This window comes from Pocillopora damicornis, chromosome 14, assembly GCF_964200805.1.
Source record: "Pocillopora damicornis chromosome 14, jaPocDami1.2, whole genome shotgun sequence".
Taxonomy (NCBI): domain Eukaryota; kingdom Metazoa; phylum Cnidaria; class Anthozoa; order Scleractinia; family Pocilloporidae; genus Pocillopora; species Pocillopora damicornis.
The window spans coordinates 13,207,161-13,231,081 of record NC_142683.1 but is presented as its reverse complement, the minus strand read 5'-3'; the positions used below and the strand labels follow the sequence as shown (position 1 = coordinate 13,231,081).

Below are 23,921 nucleotides of genomic sequence, written 5' to 3'. Positions count from 1 at the left end.
CTGTCATTTTATTTCTTTTTATAACGCTTATTGGGCATGTGGACATACAGCCGCTGCTCTGTTCGATTTGGAAGCAACTATTGGAAGAAATGAGCTGGAGACTTGCATCTCAGTTATTTGCCTCAGGGTGAAACGGAAAAAGATTCACAGAAAATGCTTTTCCAATGGAAGATTTTCAATTTTAAAAATCAGAATTTTGAAAAATAGTTGATTGTCCAAAACCACGCAACTTTAACCCCTTTGTACTTTGATAATCTCACCCAATCATTTGATTCCAAGAGAACTTTTATAACACTTAATTGGAAGCTGCCCCTTCATGTGTAGATTTGCAGTTTATGGGAAAACCCCCAGTCCAGGCTGAAAGGAAGAAAGAACATGCATGCAGTCACGAAAATAGCAGATTTCACGAAATTTTGTAGAACCAAGTGAATGTCCATAGATTTTGTCAAGCTGAGTGAATGTTCCTGGATATTATGATTTTTGCAAATTTTTACCATGGTAATTTTTATTACTGCATGCATTTCTGGACATATCTCAATTCCCAAATTTATTGTAGTGACTGTTTTGCCTCAATCCTCTAAGACTCACATAAAGTCAATATCACTAAGATGGGTGCACAGCATTTAAAAAGGAAAAATCAAATTACTGTATTATAATTATAACAAAAATGATCATGATGATTGAATAAAGAGTTACAATGGTAGTCATTAGGACAATATTTTGTATTCATGAATAAAAGTGAAATTGATTTATAAATTAATCAAAGCAGAATGATGCAAACATTGTTCAAATGTATTTAGGTCTTGAAAGTTATTTTTGAATAATTTGCCAATTATTATTCAATGAATTTAATTTTATTATTGGTTTTAATTTGTCATTTCATGCAGATCTCTGACTAGCTAAGACTGAATATGGCAAACATTTTGTACATGAAGCTGCAATCAATGCCAATAGCACAGTGAATCAAAGAGTGAGTGTTAACTTGACTGTAATTTGAAAATTACTGATAGCTTTTCACTGTAGGTTTCTTTATACTGAATTTTATCTCGTTTCTTTAAACCAGAAAATTTAAAAAAGGAAAAAATTACTCACTGAGGAAGAGTGACTGGCTTTGAACTATGAAAGATTGTTATCCAGAACAAAAAATGAGATATTTACCAGACAGTCGTACTCTAGCTGAAAACTACAGATATCTCTTGATATTCAAGAAAAAGTGTGGAGAATGGATGGGTGTCCAGTGTGAAATGTCATCATATATATGGTTGTGCACACATTGCTCTTTTTGGAATTATATAAAGTCCAACATACTATCAGTTCTGGAATCAGAGTACATTATCAGTAACCTTATTTTTTTGGTATCAATCTTTTGACTATGTAATTCAAATGATACATAACATGGGCACAGAGTGATAATGTAAAGGGTTTTATGGCATTTAATATAATTGGTTAATCATGAAGTAACACTTCAATTGATAATATCAGTAATGAAGTTTTTGGAATCCTGTTCTTGCTCTAGTCTAAGATAAATGAAGTCTGCAGCCGTCTAAAATCTGCAAATAAACAATAAGTTTCACTGGTCGCAGGTGTTCCATGTATATAGTTTTGCCACCATGAAAGGTTTCAAATCTGAAACATTTTTCTGTGAAATTTCTTTTATTTGTAGCTCATCCTGAGACTTGATCCTAGACCACCACCAAAGATGTGAGTGGAAAATTTTTTGATCGAGATTGCTCGCAGTCATGGTGTACCCATCAGTGATAGGAGTAAGAAGATACTTGCCATAACTCAAATGTGATGAATTCCCGTTGAACGAGGAAAAGGTTAAGTATGTATTGGAGCCAAGTGGCTCATTGATCAGGAGCTTTTGCTCTTAATGCAGCATTGTGCAATTGCATTAGGAGAAAATTTGTTGAAAATGAGAGAATTCCTCAGGGCTGCAAATGCAGCCTTTTTCACTTTGTTTCTGTGCCATGCAATTCTGGAATACAAAAAAGGCACCTAGTACAATATTACATAATGTACTTTAACCCTCTTACCCCCAGGATCTCATTTAGTAATTCTCCTTACTGTCATACAACTCTTATTGTTAGTTAAGAGAATTTGGTATTGGATCAACTCATATTTTCCTTTCATCTCATCACTTGTCTGCTTGATGTTGTGTTGATATTGCAAAGTGAAATTCTGCCTCGGTCATTCATGGGAGTGAAAGGGTTGATATTGACTGTAGTGCTTGTGTTTAGAGGAAGAAACATTGTTAGAGCCTCCCATCAAAATATGGTTGTTATGATTGATATTGATGGTAAGCGCTTTTGGAGGTTTTCACCATAAGATGGGGTAACATAGCATAGGCATTAAGTACTCAGTCATGCAACTGGGGAAATAGAGGCACTCAAAATACCACACAACATTTACAAGATAATTTGTTATAATTTGTCAAATATGAAAATTGTAATATTCACATGGCCATTTTTTCACACAACAGGGAAATGTCCCACCCTCCTGCCCTACTCTGGGGGCCCTCTTATCAACCAGAATACTGCCCCCTCCCCACCAGGTACGTGTTGACAGTGTTGGTTTCTTGTACTGTTTAGCTAAGGAGTTAACCCTTAAACCTCTAATAATGACTGACTCCTAATTTCTCATTAAAGTTACAAGAAAATATTGAGTGCAGTAGAACCCTTATTATGCAGTCACCCACAGGGAATGGTGAGGTGACCACATAATACAGGTTGACTGCTCAATACAGGTTTCACAGAATAGATGTATTAAAAATATAAAAAATAAATTAAAATAATAATAATAATGATAATAATAAACCACATTTTATATTATAACTGACCACTTTGTGCACAAAAACTTGCATAGAACACTTTAAACATTGATTTGGGGGATAAACATGGATTAGATTTTACTTGAGAGATTACTCTTAGTTTTACTTCAGCGTTTGCACTTTAAGGGATTGTTTAATGCAAGTGGAAGACAATACAAACAGGCCATTAAGACTCAGTTAAGGGTGACCATGACTGTCCAATAGAGGTTAAAATTCCAACAATCAAAGGGATGAGGAGGGGGGGGGGGTTCAGGAGGGGGGGTTTCGGACTTTAAAAGCTGACCAGCTAATACAGGATGGGCACATTATACAGTGCTGCTTAATACAGCTTCAACTGTAGTTATGTGATTGTAGAAGGGAAAATTCGTTATTAGATTTTGGAAGTTAAATAGGTACAACGTCATTATTGTTTTCTACGGGATATATTTAGAAAATGATGACATGGCTTCTTTCATTTTAGCTCCTCATCAGCCTCCTGCTCCCACCAGTGCACCACACCCTTCATCAGGCTCCAGCTTCCCAGACCTTCTTGCAGTACCTACAAATTTACCAAACTTGCCTGACAGTATTCGAGGGGGAAGCAGTGCTGGCAGTGAAGATGTAGACTTTGATGATCTTGCTGGGAGATTTGAAAATCTTAAGAAGAAGTAGACTTTGCAAAAATTTTTGTTCACGAATATTGTGAAATGTAATCAAGCTCATGCTATCTTTAAATACAATTTTGTAGTCACTGGTAAATCTGCCATTTGCATCAGTAATTTTGTGCCTCTCTCTCTAGATGGGTGTTGGAGCAATTTTCACTTGGTGCACAAAGGAATCCATTTGTGTGGTCTACAAAACTTGTGTCATTCACTCAACCAATCAGATGTAACACTCACTCAACCAATCAGATGTAACATGACTGTATATGTAAAACCAATCAGGGCTTAGTTAATCCTGTAGTCTAGGTTGTTTACTTATGTTGAATTCTGGGTCCTTTGTTATTGTATCTGCCATTCTCTGATTACCAGTTGTTATTATGTTTGTTTTTACACTACATTAATGAATTAAAGAGCATTCTTTTTTGGCCTCCATCTGTGAAGATGTACATCTATTCAGAAATATATCACAGATGATGTCAAAATCTGGTGAAGACAGAAAACTGACATATGAGGTGCAGGGTAGTGTGTCACTTATGTTCCCACCACCTTCTGATGTCATCTGTGATCTATTACTGTGCAGATTCACAGTAACATAAAATCTATTGGTTTTATATTAAAACAAAGCAAAAGTTTTTTAATGGTTAGGTCATCTATGCGTCTGTTCTCCAGTAAATCATGAACCATGAGCAAGAGCCAATCAAAATACAGCATAATTCACCTTATTATATAATTTCAAGTAATGCAGAGTGTATGTATGTTTTGAAGGAGGGATGTCACATTGAATTTCACAGATTACCAGAAGTGATTAAGAAAATATTTTTTTTTATATTTTTCAATGTTTGTTAGTGTTTTTCTTTGTTTTGTTTTGTCTTTTTTTTTATCAATTTTCTGTTATTAGTATTGTTGTTGTTATTATTATTATTATTATTATTATTATTATTATTATCAATATCATTATCTGTTGTTTTGGCATGAGGAGAAAACTCAGTATAGTTTTTTTGTTTTGTTTTGTTTTGTTTTTTTTTAATTGCACTTATTGGTTATTCATAATTGTCATCATTATCGTGTTAAATGTTGATGTAAAAGAGCAGTTTACTTGCATCTACTGTTTTAAAGTTTTAAGTCTTTTGATATGGCTTATATTCACAGATAAGTTTTGACTACCACATTCATCAAACATAGGAACATATATTGTGATAGTTAATTTTTGAAAATACTCTTATTTTTGGTTTGATCTGCCTTTCTACTAATTAAGTGCTAACAAAAATTGCTGTTGACAGAAGATACTAATAAAACAGCCAGGTAGCTTAAAAAATTTACAAACTATAGTCTGTCTTTTATCCAGCCATTTTCACAAGACTAACAGTTAATTTGAAGCTAATTGAAAAAGGTTATTACTCAGTGCACAGTGCCTAGCTTATTAACCCATTACACCCTAACATCAGTATGCATAATCTCCATACTGTTCTCTAAACATTTCCTAACGTACTGACAAGGAGAAATTGTTTAACAATCAAGAGTTTCTTTAGCTGGTGATCATTTCCTTTATTCTCATGACCTTAACTTTTAATGTAAGGGTAATACTGTAAGGAGAAATTATAAGCTAGTGACAGAAAGTAATTGAGGTACTTAAATATGTAGCCCCTGTAACTGAATGTTTATGAATAATACATTTAAAGCTTCATTAAAGATATATTTTGTTTGATTGAAATACCCGGACTTAATCTATCCCGACCAATCAATGATTGCAAAAAGAAGCACATGGTCTTAACGTTTTCCAGCCATATATTCTCAGGCTATGAAAATAGTCACATTTTTTACATGTTTCTATACAGCATGTAGTTTTTCTGCTACCTTTACACATTTTTCAGGACTCGCCGTTAAATTTCTTGCTCTAGATTAAACAAATCGCTACCGACAATGCGCAGCAATACCTTGACCTTACATGAAAATAAACAAAGCTTTAGATCGGAGAAGAAACAATTAAAGAGGATATTAATAAACCAAGAAGAAACGTGGATGACCAAGTAGCGAGGGATCGAGAAGATTAAAACGGCTCGAAACTGACGAACTTGAAAGATCTGGGCTAGTTACTTCAAATCAAAAGGTTTTTATCTCCAAGTGGAATTGTAAGTCTTGATATTATCGCTGAGAGTTCTTCTATACAAGTGATAAAACTATTAAAAATAAAACAAGTCTATTTCAAAATGTACACCTCTCTCTCATCATGGCTAACAACAAGAATACGCCCGTCTGGTGCTTTTGTTATCGCCACAGGCTTAGATAAACGAGTGATACTTTTGCCGGTGAAGCGACCGTCTAAAGAAAACTGCTGAACTCGGTTATTGCCAGAGTCACATACTAAAAGATTATCGGAGCTATCTACAAGTAAACCACGCGGCGGGTTAAATTGTCCATCTTGTCTCCCTTCTTTGCCGAACTTGTATAAGAATGTTCCTGACTGATCAAAAGCTTTTATGCAGTGGTTGCCCAAATCAGATACGAGAAACATGTTTTTGTAAAGAGTGCAGCAGCTTGGCCATAAAAGTTTCTCTGGGCCTTTGTCTCCAAATGTGAAAATAGATTTCCCCTCCTTTGACATCACCTGTATCCTATGATTGCCCCCACTCGGTTACAACAATGCGTTCGTCATCATCCACAGTAACGTCTATTGGCCTATCAAACTCTCCTTTTTCTCTGCCTTCTTTTCCAAAACTTTTCACAACAGTTCCTGACTGAATATTAAGTTGTTGTATTCTGCAATTGCCTGAGTCTGCAATTAGGACTTCGTCGTCATTTAAAACGAAATGCTATCAGGAGAAAGAAATTGTCCTGTATTGCTACCCTCGCTTCCAATTGTTCTCAAATGGTTGCCATCTTTATCAAAGACATATAAACAGTCGCCAAAGTCATCTGTCACAACTATCTGGCCTTCTGTATTCACAGTAATTCCACATAACCATCTAAGCGTGTCCCTCGGAAAGAGCTTTAGCTTCAACTCACCGACCACAACAAGTTTACGTTCTTTTACCTGCACAATCATTGGACAGGTCGTTAGTTTATCGCCATTAATCTTCACTTCAATACTGTAGGCTCCAGGTACTTTGGGAGTAAACTTTAGGCTAACATTTCCGTCGTACTCCTCATCAACAGTCACGTTTGTCACATCTTCGGCGGGTTTTAGTAACAATTCGACTTGATCTTTGAGATCAGCGTGGTCACTCATCTCCCCTCCAGATGTCCGTGGGCACAACGTAAACTTTGCTTCTACACCAGCCTGAAAAGTTTGATATAGTCCTTCTAAAGTTGATTTAGCTGCGATTGGCGGCTTCTCGGAGACTTGAATAGAACCCAGTTTAAAGTTGTGTTGCGATGCGGCGGTAAATTTGACAAATGTAGCCTGGCGATGTTTTGGAACTTCAACTCCATGAAACTCTTCAAGTTTCTCCCTCAATTTGTTTTTGTTCTGTATGATGTCTGCAGCTGATCTTCTCTGCACCAGGTTTTCCGCAAAGTCGGCTGCTTCATTCATTTGTTTTACTAGAGATTCCAGTTCTTGTTTAGTCGAGTTGATTCGCTTTATTCTCCTCCTACGCGTCATTTCTAAAGACTCTAAGAGCTGTTTTTCTTGTTGGCGCGTCTTTGTGATTACACGTTCCGTTGCCTCCGACACTTCTTGTTTAGCGATTGCAATAATCACTTCCACATCCTCTGATGTTTTCTCTAATTTTCTTAACTCTTCTCGAAACAAGTCTGCCTTTTCCTTGATGGTCTCGACGGTCGACATGATGTTTTTCTTCTCCTCTTGCACTGCTTTTTCAAGCAAGTCAAACGCATGGCCTCGGTGGTCTTCGGTGACGCAAACTGGACAAACACTCGCCTCACACGTGGAGCAGTAATATCGCAGTCTTTCTTCCGTATGTTGCAAGCAAGTCTCCTGTTGTTGCCTCGGAATGGTCTGGCAATCTTCCGCTTCAAGGACACCTAACAAACTTTTGTGAAAAAAGCTGTTAGGTTTCTCCCTCTGGTAAATCGATTTCTGCCTGACACTCGGGGCATCGGAATTTCCCTTGTCTCTGCCTCACTACTCTTGCATGTCTCTCTAAACACTGACAGCAAAATGTATGAAGACATGATATAGTTTTAGGTTCGGTGTAGGTATCGAGACAAATCGAGCAAGTAACTTGTTTCTTGAGATTCTTAAAGAGAGGATTCATTACGATCGCCTTAAAATGTAGTAAACTGGTTTGTTTTTCAAGTGACGAGCCCTTTCAAAACACTTCTACGAAATATCAGCTACTATTTCAGTTTCCAAGAAAACAGCACAAAGTCCATGACAGCTGACTTCCTCTGACCAATCGCATTTCAGAATTTAGACTTACTCCTTCGTCAGTGGCAGCCTCTTCTCACAGAAAAGGAAATTTGGCTGACAACAACGTCATCAGCTGAAACTGAAACAATAATTCGTGATTTGCATTCCTTTGGCGAGACATTCGACTATATTTCTCATCTGTCTTACTTGAAGTTTATATCTTCGGTTTAGTCATAGCCAGAGATCTTTGAAAACACAGATATCTAAACGCTTACGGTTTTGAAGACATAATTCATTGAAAACAGAAAATCACTACTTTTCTTGTAAAAAACCATAAAGCTACTTTTAACGACTTTATTTAAATTTCTGAGAAACCAGAACTGAAATCTGTCAGGACTTGACTGATCACATTCAATGAATTTGTTGATCTCTTCAGCTTGTGACTTATAACTGTATCTGTTTACTTCAGTTTACTCGTTTCAGTAGATGATGGAAATCATACTTAATAGCTTAAATAAACAGTTTATTATCGAAACGAAACGCCGTCACGTTACGAAAATGGACAATTGTGAATTAAGGTGAGATTATCAAACATGCACGGACAGTTAAATTATTTGTTATTTTTTGCAAGTGTTGTAGCTTTTGTTATTAAATAGAGTATATTGTTCAACAACATCGGTAATCATGAGGAATGAGAATTCAAAGTCATCCAGCAAGGCAAGCGAGCTAATCTATGCAAATAAGCCACATGTCGCTTGTTTATTTCTCTTCCCGGTTCGCTCGCACTTTGTTCGCGGGAAATCAGGAGGGAGGCGGGGGGAGGGGGGGCTGGTGCGGAAATAGGGAAGAGATAAGAAATAATTATTTTTTAATTCTTTCTAATTTGTTGCCTCAGCTCCAGTTTCCTGATAGCCAATTATATTTAAAGTATTAATAACCTCGACATAACCTTGTTTTATTTTCCAGGGAAACCAAGGTAGTGATGATTTTGCAATTCTTAAAATGATGTTTCCCGATAAGTTTTTCAAATAACTATTTCAAAATGTTATTCAATTTGAAACAGGAAGCTATTTTCTAATCATTCATAACAACAAACTGTAAATAACTCTTAAGTCTCATTTATTCAATACATTTCTAATTCGTCTCACCTTATTATATGGAACAAAACATACAATACATTGGCTTTTAAGAAAATAAACAAAACTTTAGATCGTAGAAAAAACAGTTAAAAAAGAACTTAATAAACCGAGAAGAAACATGGATGGCCAAATGGCAAGGGATGGAGAAGATTAAAACGGACTGAAACTGACAAAGTTAAAAGACCTGGGCTAATTACTTCGAGTGAAAAGGTTTTTGTCTCCAAGAGTAGTTGTAAGTCTTGATATTATCGCTAAGAGTTCTTCCAGAAAAGTGGTAAAACAGTATTAAAAATAAAACAAAACACAGGTAAGGAGCGGCTCAAACTGCAAAGTTCACTTTTAAAAGAGTCTATTTCAAAATGTACAATTTTTTCTCATCATAGCTAGTAATAAGAATACGCCCGTCTGTTACTGTTAATATCGCCATAGGTTGAGATAAACGAGTGATACTTTTGCCAGTGAAGCGACCATCTAAAGTAAACTGCTGAACTCGCTCATTGCAAAAGTCACATACTAGAAGATTATTATAGCTGTCTACAAGCAAACCATACGGCGCTTTTAATTTTCCATCTTGATACCCTTGTTTGCCAAACTTGTATAACAATGTTCATGACTGATCAAAAGCTTTTACGCAGTTATTGCCTCCATCAGATACGAGAAACATGTTTTTGTTAAGAATGCAGCAGGTTGGACCATCAAGTTTCTCTGGTCCTTTGTCTCCAAATGTGAAAATAGACTCTCCTTCCTTTGACATCACCTGTATCCTACCATTACCCCACTCGGTTACAACAATGCATTCTTAATCTTCACCTCAATGCTATAGGCGCCAGCTACTTTGGGAGTAAACTTCAGTCTAAGATTGCCGTCTTCTTTCTTTTGAACAATCACGTCTGTAACATCTTTGACGGGTTTAATCAGCAATTCAACTCGACCTCTAAGACCAGCCTGGTTACTAATCTCTCCTCCAGATTTCTTTGGACATAACGTAAACTCTGCTTCTAAACCAGCCTGGAAAGTTTGATCCAGTCCTTCTAAAGTTGATTTAGCTGCGTTTGCGGTGCCTTCGGTGACTTCAATAAAACCCAGTTTTAAGTCCTTTTGAGATGTCGCAGTGAATTTGATGAATGTCGTCTGCTGATGTTTTGGAACTTCAACTCGCTGGAGCTCTTCAAATTTGGTCTTTAAAGTTTCTTTGTTCTGCATAATATCCGAGCTTGAGGTTCTCTGCACCAGGTTTTCCGTAAACTGAGCTGCTTGGTTCATTTGTTTTACTAAGAATTCCACTTCCTGTTTGGCCGAGTTAATTTTATGGAGTCTCGACACGCGTGTTGTGTCAAGGGATTCTAACGCCTCTCGCTCGCGCTCTCGAATATTTGCGATCATTTGTTCCACTGTTTGCTTGACGCCTCGCTTAGCCGTTTCCGTATTGCTTTCCAGCTTAGAAATCGTTTCTTCAAACTGCTTAATGACTTTCTGGAGCTCGCTTTCCATTTTCTTGATCAATTTAGCGCCCGACATGATGTTATCCTTTTCCTCGTGTGCTGCTTTGTCGAGAAGAACATCTTTGTGGTTTTGATGATCAGTGACTATGCAGATTTGACAAATGCAAACTTGACACTGCGAACAAAAAAACCGTGTAATTTCTCTCTCGTGGAATTGTTGAGAACAAAACGGTTGTCGCCTTAACAATGCTTCGTAATCTTCTGTTTTGAAGTCTTGAAGTGGCGTGACTTTGTGTCCTTGAAAAGACTTCTTAAGTAATTCATGTGCGTTGAAACGGTATCCGGTCACTTCGCAAACGTGTCACTTCGCAAACTGTCAGTTCGCAAACGTCCTCGGTCGATTCGCAAACGCATCCCAGTCGATTCGCAAACGTAATATGAATCAACGAAAATCAACAGAAGAGAATCACGTTACTTTTAATCATTATAAATGATGAATTGATTGCGTGACTATTATAAATAATTTGAACACGTCTGCGAATCGACTGGGATCGCGACTACGTTCGCGAAGTGAACGGTATGCGATCGATCGATAGCAAATCGTTTCATCGAACGAAACGTACCGATCTCCCGATGACTATATTCACATGAGTAAGGAAAGTCATCGTCTGATGTAAGATCACAGTAACGATAAGACATCAATGAGAAGGATAGAAAATAATGAAAAAGCAAGCTAGACATTGAGACACTTCGAGACACTGAGTTAGATAAGATTTATTGAAAAGATTCCAAGAAGTTGGATGCCTGCCGAGCTTCCAAAATGGCAAAAGTAAGCTTTCACGCTGATAAAACTTACTACATTACTTCTTAATTTTATAACTTTCTTCGATAAAAGATTGTAAAGAAACATAATATGAAGTTATATCAACCTTTTTAAAAATAATTCGAAGACGTTTGCGAATCGACTTGGATGCGTTTGCGAAGTGACAAAGGACGTTTGCGAAGTGACAGTTTGCGAAGTGACACGTTTGCGAAGTGACCGGGGAGTAGCTCATGTGCGTTGAAACAATCAGGGCACATGAATCGTCCGCAATCGAAGCAGTAGTACATCTGAGGGTTGGTTGCGCTGCATTGATAACAAGTAATGCTACTTGCCTCGCCACTTTGTCGAACAGCGAGAAGACTCAGCAAACTTTTATGGAAAAAGCTGTTAGGCAAACGGTCGAAGCGATTTCCTTCTGGTAAATCGATCGTGCCTGACACTCGGGGCATCTGAATTTTCCCTGTTTCTGGCTCACTCTTGCATGTTTCTCCAAACATTCACAGCAAAACGTGTGAAGACATGATATAGTTGTGGGCTCGGTGTAGGTATCGAGGCAAATCGAACAAGTAACTTGTTCCTTGAGGTTTATCACAAGCGACTCCATCAGTGTCAGCATCAAAGAAGCTTATTCATGATGTGCTCGAATTATTTGTACAAGAAGGTCTGGTAACTAGTTTTGACATCAAGCTGAGGCTGGGGGGAAACATGGCAGCGAATGATTCTCTCTTCACAAATATGAAAGTTCCAGAACTACACAATTTTTTGCAAGAAAGGGATATTAAAATTTCTTTAATCGGTAAGAATAGAGGAGGGGAAGAAATGCTAGAGCTTTGCAAGAATGTGGCGATATAAAACTTCCAAAACTTGAAAAGGAAACAGAGGAGCACGACGAGTTGATTAATTCGACAATAACATTGCCAAGAGGAAAAGTACTTCCCATCCACTTTCGCTGAAGTTTTGGGTTCATGAGTTCACAGGTATTCCAGACTTCAGGTTTCCCAATATTTACCATTATCTGGTTGGAATAGATGATTGCGATGAAGACTGTTTACGGTCGTATAAAAGTCTTTGAGGGTTTTCGCTCATTTGTTGACGGGCATGTGAAGGGTCTGAAGTACCACGATTTAATTGCTGATGGGACAGGTAAACAGACCGGATACTGCTATTTCCAGTTCAAAGTGAAATTAAATGAAAGATCTTAAACCGAAGATGCAAAGACCTCTACTGGGGTTTTATCGTGCTTAAAAATATTGGAAGCATTTCCTATGCTTACTGTGCTTGTAAAGGCGGGTAAGTCACATGTGTCAGCTATAATTTTTTTTCAATTTTCTGTACAAGCGAACAAGCCAATGTTTTTCCAATTTTTATTTGTTTATTTTGAATGTCTGTGCGAATAAACTGACTCTCTAAGGTATAGGAGATTGGTGACCTGTCATTTTATTTCTTTTTATAATGCTGATGGTGCATGTGGACAATCAGCTGCAGCTCAGTTTGATTTGGAAGCAAGTATTAGATGAAATTAGCTGGAGACTTGCACCTCAGTTTCTTGCCTAAGGGTGAAACGGAAAAAAATTCATAGAAATGCTTTTTCAATGGAAGATGTTCAATTTCAAAAATCAGAATTTGGAAAAATAGTTGTGGATTGTCTAAAACCACATGACCTTAACCCTTTGTGCTCTGATAATCTCACCCAATCATTCGATTTCAATAGAAGTTTTTTAATACTTTGTTGGAAGCTGCCCATTGATGTGTAGCTTTGCAGTTTATGGCAAAAACTTCAATCCAGGCAGAAAGGAAGAAAGAACTTTTGGACTAGATCACATCAATCAACATTGATCATGAGGAAATTATAGAATATGCAGAAATAATTAAAGAATTAGCTGACATATTATTTTATTGCTCAAAATAAAATTTTGAAAGTTTGCCAAATCCTATATATGAGTAATGTAATTTAATTTAATTTTAATTCATTTACTTCTATAGCACCCTTTAACATTTATATGATCAAAGGCGCTTTACAATTAGTGTCTCTTCCACCCATCCCACCCCAGGGGAGGACATCCACCACACAGTAATCTTGTGTGTGGGAAAATTAACGTCTCCTACCCCAACCCTGCAGGAGACGGGGCCTACGGTTTTACGTCCTATCCGAGAAGACGAAGCATCTTGCTTAAGGACACAACGTCATGCCCCAGCCAGGACTTGAACCCAGGCCGTTGGACCCAGAGCCCAGCACACTGACCACTGGACTACTCACGCCATGTAGTACCTTTTTGAAATTAATCTACATCATTCAAAGTTTGCGACTGAGGTAATATTTCAAAAAACACCCAGTCAAAGTACTGGTAATTCAGAATTAAGGTTTTCACAGAGGGCAGGAAGGATAACAGCCTCCAATTTTTACAAATTATGCCACATAAAAGGGCCTTCCCATTCCAAAAACACAGTGAAGCTGTTAATGAATTACTGACCCTTAAGGACGTAATCATTATCTTTCAGAGCAATATCAGTTGACACATGGCAATTACTTCTTTGCTGTCTTCATTTTCTCTGCTAATTGGACCTTTTTTTGTATTGACTTGGACTTCTAGGGACTGTTCACTGATTAAATATTGATAGAACCGTGCTGTGTGCTAACCTTTTCATCCCAAAAAGTGTCCAGTTTAATTGATTTGTTTTGTCTCAAAGTGTTCAGAGCATACATGTTAGTTCTTGATGGATGTGAACTCCTTATCAGCATGACAACAGAAGGCTCTCCAGTTCTCACTTAGTCTCTCTTCACCTGGAAATTCAAGAAAGTTGAGGTCCGGCCTTTTCTTTATTTTTGGACAGTCTGCAAAAATTGTCATTAGGTTATCAAGTTTCAAATTGAAAGCTGTGAGAATTGAGATATGTGTAGAAAACTGATGGTGTCCAATAATTAAATGTGGAGGGCTGTTTTTGATGATCAATTGACTTTGAATTCTCCTCATGATCATCTGTGAGTTTTTCTTTCTTTAAGTGCTAAATATGAGCCCCTTCAAAAGTTTTACAGAATCTAGATTGAATGACCTAACATTGGTGATCACAAATTATTTTCTTGTATAGTATATAGCACAGATGCAAACCTCTGTAAATCCTAAATCTTAAGATATTTAAATTTGGATAACATGTCCCCTTTTTCCCTCCCAACTGCCCTCTTTTGTCCAGAAATGCATGCAGTAACAAAAATAGCAGATTTCATGAAATTTAGTTAAATGAAGTGAATGGTCATGGATTTTTGTCAAACTGAGTGAATGTTTCTGGGTTTGACAATTTTAGTGAGTTTTCTCCATTTTTATTACTGCATGCATTTCTGGACATATCTCAATTCCTAAATTTATGGCCATGACTGTTTTGCCTCAAATTCTCTTAGACTCACCTAAAGTCAATACCACTAAGGTGGATGCACAATGTTTAAAAAGAAAAAAAGAAAGAAAATTACTGTATTATTATTAATTATTACTAATAATGATGATGATGAATGAATAAAGAGTTACAGTTGTAGTCAAGAACAACATTTTGTATTCTTGGATAATTATTACTTAATTAAATTGATTTATAATTATACAAAGCAGAATTATGCCAACATTGTATTTAGGTCTTGAAAGTTATTTTTGAATAATTTGCCAATAATTATTCAATTGATTTACTATATTGTTTTTTTGTCATTTCGTGCAGATCTCTGACCAGTTAGAACTGAAGTAGGGCAAAAAGTTTGGACATGAAGCTGCAGTCAATACCAATAGCACAGTGAATCAAAGAGTGAGTGTTAACTTGACTGTAATTTGACAATTCCTGATAGCTTTTACACTGTAGGTTTATTAATACCAAATTTTTAATTTGTGTCTCTAAACCATAAAAATAAAAATAAAAAATTGCTCACTGAATAAGAGTGTGGGTTTAAACTAGGACAAATTGTTAGCCAGGAAAAAAACATAGCAACTAGCTTACGCTACTAGCCTGGTGCAATCAGCTTATGCCACCAGCAATTAGCTTATGCAGCTAGCTAAATGAATTCCACTAGCCAATGCCACCAGCTATGCCCCTATCCATGCCACTAACATCGTGCCATTCACCCTGGACAGGAGTCCATACCTGGGCCAGTGAATCATGATTGAATGATTGACTGGCACAAGTTAAACATCACATTAATAATTGTTAAAATCTTTCTCAATAGGGAGCTCAGATGTACCTCCTGATGACAACATCAAGCCAAGGCCACCTAGTGGAGGAGGTTCTAGCAGTGGAGGAGGTCATATTGGATTTGAGGGCTACAGCGTAGGCTTTAATGGGCCTGGTATTCCACCCATGACAGGAGGTAACATGGGATATGCAACATACCCTCCAGCAACATGTGTAAGTCATTAATCCACCATTTAGCTTACATGTATGCTGCCTCATACAAGTCTCTCAAAACACAGACAGGGGAAGACTAGTCACTCTCAATTTTGGTGTGGGGTTATAAAAAGTTGTTGAAAATGAGAGAACCCCTCATGGCTACAAATGCAGCCTTTTTCATTTTTGTTTCTGTGCCATGCAATTCTGCAACACATAAAAGGCACTTAGTGCAATACTGCATGATGCACTATAACCCTTTCACCCAGGATGTCATTTAGTAATTCTCCTTACTGTCATACAACTCTTATGATGTTAGTTCAGAGAATTTGATATTGGATCAACTTATTTCATCTCATCACTTGTCTGCTTGTTGTTGTCTTGATATGGTAATGAGAAATTCTGTCTTGGTCATTCACGGGAGTGAAAGGGTTAATATTGCCCATAGCACTTGTTTTTAGAGGAAGAAACATTGTTGGAGCCTCCAGTCTAAATATGGTTATTATGACTGATATTGATGGTAAGCACTTTTGGAGGTTTTCACCTTAAGATGGGGTAACATCTCAAGGCATAGTACTCAGTCATGCAACTGAGGAAAGAAAGGCACTCAAAATATCACATGACGTTGACAAAATAATTTGTTACAATTTGTCAAATTTGAAACTGATAATATTAACATGGCTGCATCTTTTTTACTCAACAGGGAAATGTACCACCCTACCCCTCAGGTCTGCCAGATGTACCACCCAGTTATCCCTCAGAAAAAAGCTACCCCCCTGCCCTGGGGGCCCTCTTAACAACCACAATGCTGCCCCCTCTCCACCAGGTATGACTATTGACAATGTTGGTTTCTTGTAATGTTTAGCTAGATGACCTTCTAAAACTTGGCATTTTTCTTCAGTTTTGCAAGTATAAATCACATTACAGTTGTGTACTTAGTTGCCAAGCCTTTAATTTGGAGTGGGGCTCAAGGTGACGTAATGTTTTGACAAAGACCAGTATCTAGTTACCATGATAACAAAGTAATTTACTTTTGAGAAAGAGCAACATTTGTATCTAAACAAAGTCCCTTTTGCTTCGCTACTGTTCAAAGACTTGGTGACTAAGCACACAATTGCTAAATGGACTATTCTGACTTGCCCCTGATTTTGTAGGAGTACATTGTATGCCCTTGCCTCTTGAACTCTTGTAATTGTTCAACATGCTGCTTTTTTTCATAATATCAGGAGCAATTTTCACACAAGTAAACGATAACAGAAGGGCAAAATTATTTGCTAGAGGGTGTTTTCTTTGACACAAAATTCTCTTAACCTCTTACATCCAATGTCAGTGTTCATATTCTCCATACTATTCTCTATACATTTCCTATGGTTTTGACAAAAGGAATTTGTTTAACAGTCAAGAGCTCCTTTAGTGAATGATCATTTCTTTTTTTATTCTCATGACCTCAATATTTGATTCAGCACTCACTCATGGCCTCTTTTTTCAGCTCCTCATCAGCCTCCTGCTCCCAGTGCACCATGCCCTTCCCAGAATGTTGTTAAATGTAATCAAGCTCATGCTGTCTTTAAATACAATTTTGTAGTCACTGGTAAATCTGCCTTTTGTATCAGTAATTTTACGCCACTCTCTCTGGATGGGTGTTGGAGCAATTTTCACTTGGTGTACAAAATTCTTTTCCTACCATTTGATTGGTCTACAAAATTTATATCATCCACTCAACCAGTCAGATGTAAAATGACTGTCTATGTAAAACCAATCAGGGCTTAGGTAATCCTGTAGCCAAGGTTTTTGAGTTGTATTGAATTCTAGGTCCATTGTTATTATATTATTTGCCTTTATCTGATTGCCTTTTGTGGTTTTTTGTTTTTATATCACAGTAATGAATCAACGAGCACTCCTTTCTGGCCCCCATCCATGTTGCTGTACATTTGGCTCTGGCTGTTTGAAGGTCAGGTAATGCTATTCACTGGATAAATTTCCATCCACTGGAAAGTGCTGTACGTTTTGCTATCTCCTATCTGCTGGATAGCAATTTTTTGGTTGAACAGTGTTATCTGCCCTTTTTACAACTGAGCTCTGTTCAGTAATATATCACAGATGACGTCAAATGTGGTGAAAGAAAAACAAATGGTGTATGAGGCACAGTTAAGTATGTCACTGAAGTTCTTACGACATATTAAAGTCTTCTGTGATCCATTACCATACAGACCGACAACGACATGGAATCTATTTGTTTTAAATGAAAACAAAGCAAAAGTTTGTTAATGGCAAGGCTATGTATCTGTTCTCCAATGAATTATGAACCATGAGCGAGAATCAATCAAAAAACTTGCACAATTTAGCTTATTATATAATTTCAAATAATGCACAGAGTATGTATCTTTTGAGGGAGGTATGTCACACTGAATTTCACAGATTACCAGAAGTGATTAAGAATAGAATTTTTTATTTTTTTTCGGTCTCTTTAAATTTGTTTTTGGTGGTGCTTTTCGGTTTTTGTTTAATTAATTTTCTGTCATTAGTACTGTTGTTGTTATTATTATTATTATAATAACAATAATGATAATTATTATTATTATTATCATTATTATCAATAGCATTGTCATTATTGTTTTTATTATGACCACCATTATCTTTTGTTTTGGCATAAGGAGAAAACTCAGTATAGTTGGTTTTTTTTGTTGTTCTGCAGTTAGCTTTGTTTTTTTTTTTTTTTTTTTTTTTGTAAGGTTTACTAACTGACAATTCATAATGATAATCATTGTTAAAAGAGTAGTAGACTTTTGTCGACTGTTTTAAAGCTCCGAGTCCTCTGATATGGCTTATACTCACAGATAAGTTTTGACTACCGTATGTACATATACTGTGACAATTAATTTTTGAAAATACTCTTATTTTTAATTTGATCTGCCTCTCTACTATAAGTGCTAACAAAAATTACTGTTGACTGAAGGTATTAATAGAACAGCCAGGTAGCTTACGAAATATACAAACTATAGTCTGTCTTTTATTCAGCTATTTGCATAAGACTAACATACTTGTAAGTTCATTTGAAGCTAATTTAAAAAGGTTATTGCTCTATGCACAGTGCATAGCTTATTAACCCATTACACCCTAACATCAGTATGCATATTCTCCATACTGTTCTCTAAACATTTCCTAACTTACTGAAAAGGAGAATTTGCTTAACAATCAAGAGTTTCTTTAACTGGTGATCATTTCCTTTATTCTCATGACCTAATTGTTTGATGTAAGGGTGATACTGTAAAGAGAAATTAGAAGGTAGTGACACTAAGTGATTAAGATACTAAAGGATGTAGCCCCTCTAACTAAATGTTTATGAATGATACATTTAGGCACATTTGTTTTTTATGTTTTGTTTCTGCTTGTTTCTTTTGTTTTTTTAGTTAGTTTTTAACTTGCCAAAACCGTTAAAACTTTTACCTGCCTAAAGAAAGGGCTTAAGAAAGTGACTTAATGCTTTTGTATCTCAAAACATCTAAAGAGATGAAAAAAAAAACTCGACTTAACCTTTTCCAGTGAAATCAAGGGACTGATGATTTTGCAATTAAGATGGTGATGTTTCCTAATGAATTTTTCAAATAACTTTATTGCAAAGTGTTATTTATATTTTAAACTGGAACTTATTTTCTAATCATTCATTACAACAAACTGGAAATAACTTTTTAAGTCTTATTTATTCAATGCATTCCTAATTTGCCACGCCATATTATATAGAAAAAAACCGAAGACTATTTTCAAAACAGTTTAGAGCTAACACTTCAGCTTACCTAGAAAATCAGTAACCACCTCTAATTATGGCGTAATTACTCAGTAGATGCCCATTTTTAAAAACAGTTGTCACCTTCTTGTGCTTGCTGATTACTTATACATGTGATATTATGCAATCATAAACTGTTCTTGAATTGAAGCATAATTAAAGATAAATTTTCTTAGACTGAAAAACCTGAACTTTATCTATCCTGACCACTTAAAGATTGCAAAAAGCAGTGCATGGTCCCAACGTTTTCCAGCTATATGTTCTCAGCCTATTAAAAATAGTCAAATTTGCTAAATGGTAGCATGTAGTTTCTCTGCTGCTCTAGACATTATTGAGGACTCGCCGTTGAATCTTGAATTTCTCGGGTTAGATTATTGAAATCGCCACCAACGATACACAGAAATACCCTACCTTAAAAAAAAAAAAAAAAAATTGACAAAACTTTAGATCGAAGAAACAACAATTAAAGAGGATATTAATAAACCGAAAAGAAACATGGATGGCCAAGTGAAGTGGGATGGAGAAGATTAAAACGGCTTGAAACTGACAAAATTGCAAGACCTGGGCTAATTACTTCGAGTCAAAAGGATTTTGTCTCCAAGTATGATTGTTAGTCTTGTGGATATTATCGTTCTTCCAGACAAATAATAAAACAGCATAAAAAAATAAAACCAAACACAGGTAAGGAGCGACTCAAGAAGCAAAGTTCACTTTTGAAAAAGTCTATTTCAAAATGTACACTTTTTTCTCATCATTGCTAGTAACAAGAATGCGCCCGTCTGGTGCTTTTGTTATCGCAGTAGGGAGTGATAAACGAGTGATACTTTTGCCGGTGAAGCGACCATCTTGAGAAAACCCCTGAACTCGGTTATTGCCAAAGTCACATACTAGAAGGTTACTGGAGCTGTCCACAAGCAAACCATGCGGCGTGTTAAACTGTCCATCTTGATACCCTTCTCCACCAAACTTGTATAAGAATGTTCCTAACTGATCAAACGCTTTGATGCAGTGGTTGCCTTCATCAGATACGAGAAACATGTTTTTGTAGGTAATGCAGCAGGTTGGATTTCGGAGTTTCTCTAGGCCTTTGTCTCCAAATGTGAAAATAGACTCCCCCTCCTTTGACATCACTTGTATCCTATCATTGCCCCGCTCGGTTACAACAATGCGCTCTTCATCATCCACAGTAACGTTTATTGGCCTGCCAAACTCGCCTTTCTCTTTGCCTTTTTTTCCATAACTTTTAGTTACAGTTCCTGTCTGAATATTTAGTCGTTGTATTCTATTATTGCTGTAATCAGCAATTAGGACTTCGTTGACATTTAAAAACGAAATGCCGTCAGGGTACTGAAATTGTCCCGTATTGCTACCCTCGCCTCTACTTTTTCTAAAACAGTTGCCATTTTCATCAAAGACATAGACACAGTTGCCAAAGTTATCTGTGACAACTATCTGGCCCTCTGTATTCACAGCAATGCCATATAGCCGTTCAAGCGTGTCTCCTGGAGGGAGCTTTAACTCCAACTCACCGACCACAACGAGTTCACGTTCTTTTACTTGCACAGTCATGGGACAGGTCGGTAGTTTATCGCCATTAATCTTCACTTCAATGTTGTAGGCCCCGGGTACTTTGGGAGTAAACTTCAGTCCAACATTTCCGTCATATTCCTCATCAACAGTCACGTTTGCCACATCTTTGGCAGGTGTTATTAGCAATTCGAGTTGATCTGTGACATCAGCGTCACTCATCTCTCCTCCAGATGTCCGGGGGCACAAGGTAAGCTTTGCTTCTACACCAGCCCGAAAAGTTTCATCCAGTCCTTGTAGAGTTGATTTAGCTGCGATTGCCGGTTTCTCAGAGACTTGAATAGAACCCAGTTTAAAGTTGCGTTGCGATGCAGCGGTAAATTTGACAAATGTAGCCAGGCGACGTTTTGGAACTACAACTCCACGAAGCTCTTCAAGTTTCTGCCTCAATTTGTTTTTGTTTTGTATGATATCCATAGTTGACCCTCTTTGCACCAGATTCTCCGCAAATTCAGCTGCTTGGAGCATTTGTTTTACCAGAGATTCCAGTTCTTGTTTAGCCGAGTTAGCTCGGTCTAATCTATTCCTACGCGTCATTTCTAAGGACTCTAAAAGCTGTTTTTCTTGCTGTCGCGTCTTTGTGATCACGCGTTCAGTTGCCTTCGACACTTCTTGTTTAGCGATTGCGATATTCATTTCCATATCCTCTGATGTTTTATCTAATTTTCTTAACTTTGCTCGAAACAAGTTTGCCTTTTCCTTGATGGTCTCGGCAGTCAACATAATGTTTTTCTTATCCTCTTGCACTGCTTTTTCAAGCAAGTCAAACGCATGACTTCGGTGGTCTTCGACGACGCAAATCGGACAAATACACGCATCACACGAGGAGCAGTAATATCGTACTCTTTCTTCCGTATGTTGCGAGCAAGTTTCCTGTTGCTGCCTCGGAATGGCTTGGCGATCTTCTGCTTCAAGGACACCCAGCAGACTTTTGTGAAAAAAAGCTGTTAGGCAAACGGTCGAAGCGATTTCCTTGCGGTAAATCGATTTCTGCCTGACACTCGGGGCATCTGAATTTCCCATGTCTCTGGCTCACTCTTGCATGTCTCTCTAAACACTCACAGCAAAATGTATGAAGACATGATATAGTTTTAGGTTCGGTGTAGGTATCGAGACAAATCGAGCAAGTAACTTGTTTCTTGAGATTCTTAAAGAGAGGATCCATGACGATCGTCAGTTAAACTGTGGTAAATTCCTTCGTTATTCAAGCGACGATCCCTTTCAAAACCCGTCATCAAAGGGATACTATTTCAGTTTCCGAGAAAACAGCATAAAGTCTATGATAACTGACTTCCTCCGACCAATCGCATCCTAGAATTTAGAATTAGTTATTCCGTCGTCGGTGGCAACCCTTTCTTGCATGAAAGGAAATTCGGCTGGCAACAACATGGGCAGGGCTCTATTCTGTCCATTTCGACCCTACTGAGTCTGCGTAGCTTGGTTGTGAAGCATTCGGAAAGCTATCAGTGAGCGAAATGCCAAAAATTTTGTTTTATAAATCGCTGAATGATCTCAGTACCGCGGATTTTTATACAGAGAGAATGAGAAAAAATCTAGAGTCTACGAGATCGAAAGAGTTGTTTCAAAAAGAGTCGGTAAGGAAAAGGTAAGCGAATCTGCTTTGCTCCGAGTGTTTGACTGAAATGAATCTCTCTTAGCTTTGTTTTTCCGAAGTAAAATAAAGAAAAGGAACTGTTTCTTTCGATTTTCGTCAATTTCCCTGTTCAATCAGTAATATGTAGTTGGGAATCTTCTAGCGAGTCTATATGGGAATAAATTGTTGCAATGTTGGTAATTACAGGTTTTAATAAATTTAAATAGAAAAAAAAGACGTGTTCAAGTCTGTGAGGGTTAAAAATTACGAAGCTAGTGACTCTTCACCACCACAGCTTATCCCTGTTTCTGTCGCATGAAGAGGTATGGAGTTTCCTTGTCCTGATGGCCAATTAAATTTAAAGCGCGAATGAACACAACAAACTTTTTTATATTTTACAGGGAATCCAAGGTACTGATGATTTCGCAGTTTTTGAAATGATGTTTCTCATTGAGATTTTCAAATAACTTTATTTCAAAATGTTATTTATATTTAAAACCGGAAGTTATTTTCTAATAATTCATAACAACAAACTGGAAGTAACTTTTAGGTCTCAAATCTTCTATCCTTCATCGCTGCCAAGCTGTTTCAGTTAAAGTTACAATCGGTAGGATCTGGGTACGAGATTAGGGCTACGATATGGGTACGAGATGCGTCTTTCTCTCCCTCCCCTTCCCCCTCTCTTCCCCTTCTTCGTGTTTTTGCAGATATTCCGTCGTCAGTGGCAACCTCTTCTCGCACGAAAGGAAATTTGCTTGACAACAACGTCATCAGCTGAGACCGAGATTATTATTCGCGATTTGCATTCCTCTGGCGAGACATTCGACTAAATTTCTCATCTATCTTATTTGAAGTCTATCCTCGGTTTAGTCAATCCCAGAGATCTTTGAAAAACCATGAAGCTACTTTTTACGACTATATTTAGATTTCCGAGAAATCAGAACGGAAATCTGTCATGACTTGACTGATAACATTGAATAGATAAGATGACCTCTTCGGTTTGTGAATTACAACTGTTTATCTGTCGCCTTGTATTTTATTTTTTAACCGACGCTGGCCAAGATGATTTCTTTCAAGCTACCTTCTCTGGAGATTAAATTCCGACATCCTCTGAGTTAGCCGAAGGGTTATCTACAAACGTTCCAGCCTCGAGTAGAATTCCAACCGTTATTTGAAAAATACGAATTCCGAATGTCCATTACAAAAGCGTAAACGAGCTTCATTATGTTCCTTCCAATGAAGGAAAGATAAGGAGAGACGGATATTTGTTATCCTACTTTTGAAGGGCGCCATCTGATGAATATATATTTCGGTTTTTACGTCAAACTTTTTTACCGATGACGGACGCATGCAAAAATGAAACAATTCACTTTAGCCCCCTCAAACTACACCCCATCAATTTTTGTCCGAAAT

At 37.2% G+C, this 23,921-nt stretch overlaps 3 protein-coding genes and 2 pseudogenes across 12 annotated transcripts in view; 2 read left to right on the top strand and 3 right to left on the bottom strand.

The window, feature by feature from the left end:
* Positions 1–22,525, bottom strand: part of LOC149034544 (E3 ubiquitin-protein ligase TRIM45-like) — a 49,234-nt pseudogene extending 26,709 nt beyond the window's left edge. The window contains exon 1 of the transcript XR_016182862.1: positions 19,412–22,525. The product of XR_016182862.1 is annotated as an E3 ubiquitin-protein ligase TRIM45-like (transcript). The remainder of the gene's footprint in view (positions 1–19,411) is intronic.
* Positions 1,832–3,568, top strand: LOC113678089 (uncharacterized). Its single transcript, XM_089193577.1, has 2 exons — positions 1,832–2,554; positions 3,291–3,568. The coding sequence occupies exons 1-2, from the start codon at positions 2,440–2,442 to the stop codon at positions 3,479–3,481; spliced, it is 306 nt and encodes a 101-aa protein (XP_089049703.1). The 5' UTR covers positions 1,832–2,439; the 3' UTR covers positions 3,482–3,568.
* LOC149034547 (E3 ubiquitin-protein ligase TRIM45-like) lies at positions 5,239–7,697 on the bottom strand (annotated as a pseudogene).
* On the bottom strand, positions 8,886–10,859 carry LOC149034546 (E3 ubiquitin-protein ligase TRIM45-like). The gene has a single exon (XM_089193566.1). The coding sequence runs from the start codon at positions 10,438–10,440 to the stop codon at positions 9,706–9,708; it is 735 nt and encodes a 244-aa protein (XP_089049692.1). The 5' UTR covers positions 10,441–10,859; the 3' UTR covers positions 8,886–9,705.
* On the top strand, positions 11,420–18,625 carry LOC149034545 (uncharacterized). 9 transcript variants are annotated; one of them, XM_089193569.1, is made up of 6 exons: positions 11,420–12,330; positions 13,307–13,498; positions 14,887–14,970; positions 15,386–15,564; positions 16,247–16,369; positions 17,033–18,625. In XM_089193569.1, exons 4-6 carry the CDS (start codon positions 15,561–15,563, stop codon positions 17,311–17,313), a joined length of 408 nt encoding a protein of 135 aa, XP_089049695.1. In that variant the 5' UTR covers positions 11,420–12,330; positions 13,307–13,498; positions 14,887–14,970; positions 15,386–15,560; the 3' UTR covers positions 17,314–18,625. The 9 variants fall into 9 exon arrangements, with proteins under 9 accessions (XP_089049695.1, XP_089049694.1, XP_089049697.1 ...); XM_089193568.1 differs by having other exon boundaries at positions 11,420–12,477; XM_089193571.1 differs by having other exon boundaries at positions 11,420–12,477; positions 13,171–13,498.
* Positions 22,526–23,921: the final 1,396 nt, after the last annotated feature.

What these genes read in the sequence shown, in the direction of transcription:
- LOC149034546 (XM_089193566.1), bottom strand. Translation starts at nt 10,440, where the DNA reads ATGTCGGGCGCTAAATTGATCAAGAAAATGGAAAGCGAGCTCCAGAAA.
- LOC149034545 (XM_089193567.1), top strand. Translation starts at nt 16,039, where the DNA reads ATGGTTATTATGACTGATATTGATG. An exon ending in TATTATGACTGATATTGATG is followed by an intron (nt 16,064 to 16,246) that starts GTAAGCACTTTT and finishes TTTACTCAACAG; the next exon opens with GGAAATGTACCACCCTACCC. An exon ending in TGCTGCCCCCTCTCCACCAG is followed by an intron (nt 16,370 to 17,032) that starts GTATGACTATTG and finishes CTCTTTTTTCAG; the next exon opens with CTCCTCATCAGCCTCCTGCT.
- LOC113678089 (XM_089193577.1), top strand. Translation starts at nt 2,440, where the DNA reads ATGAAAATTGTAATATTCACATGGCCATTTTTTCACACAACAGGGAAA. An exon ending in TACTGCCCCCTCCCCACCAG is followed by an intron (nt 2,555 to 3,290) that starts GTACGTGTTGAC and finishes CTTTCATTTTAG; the next exon opens with CTCCTCATCAGCCTCCTGCT.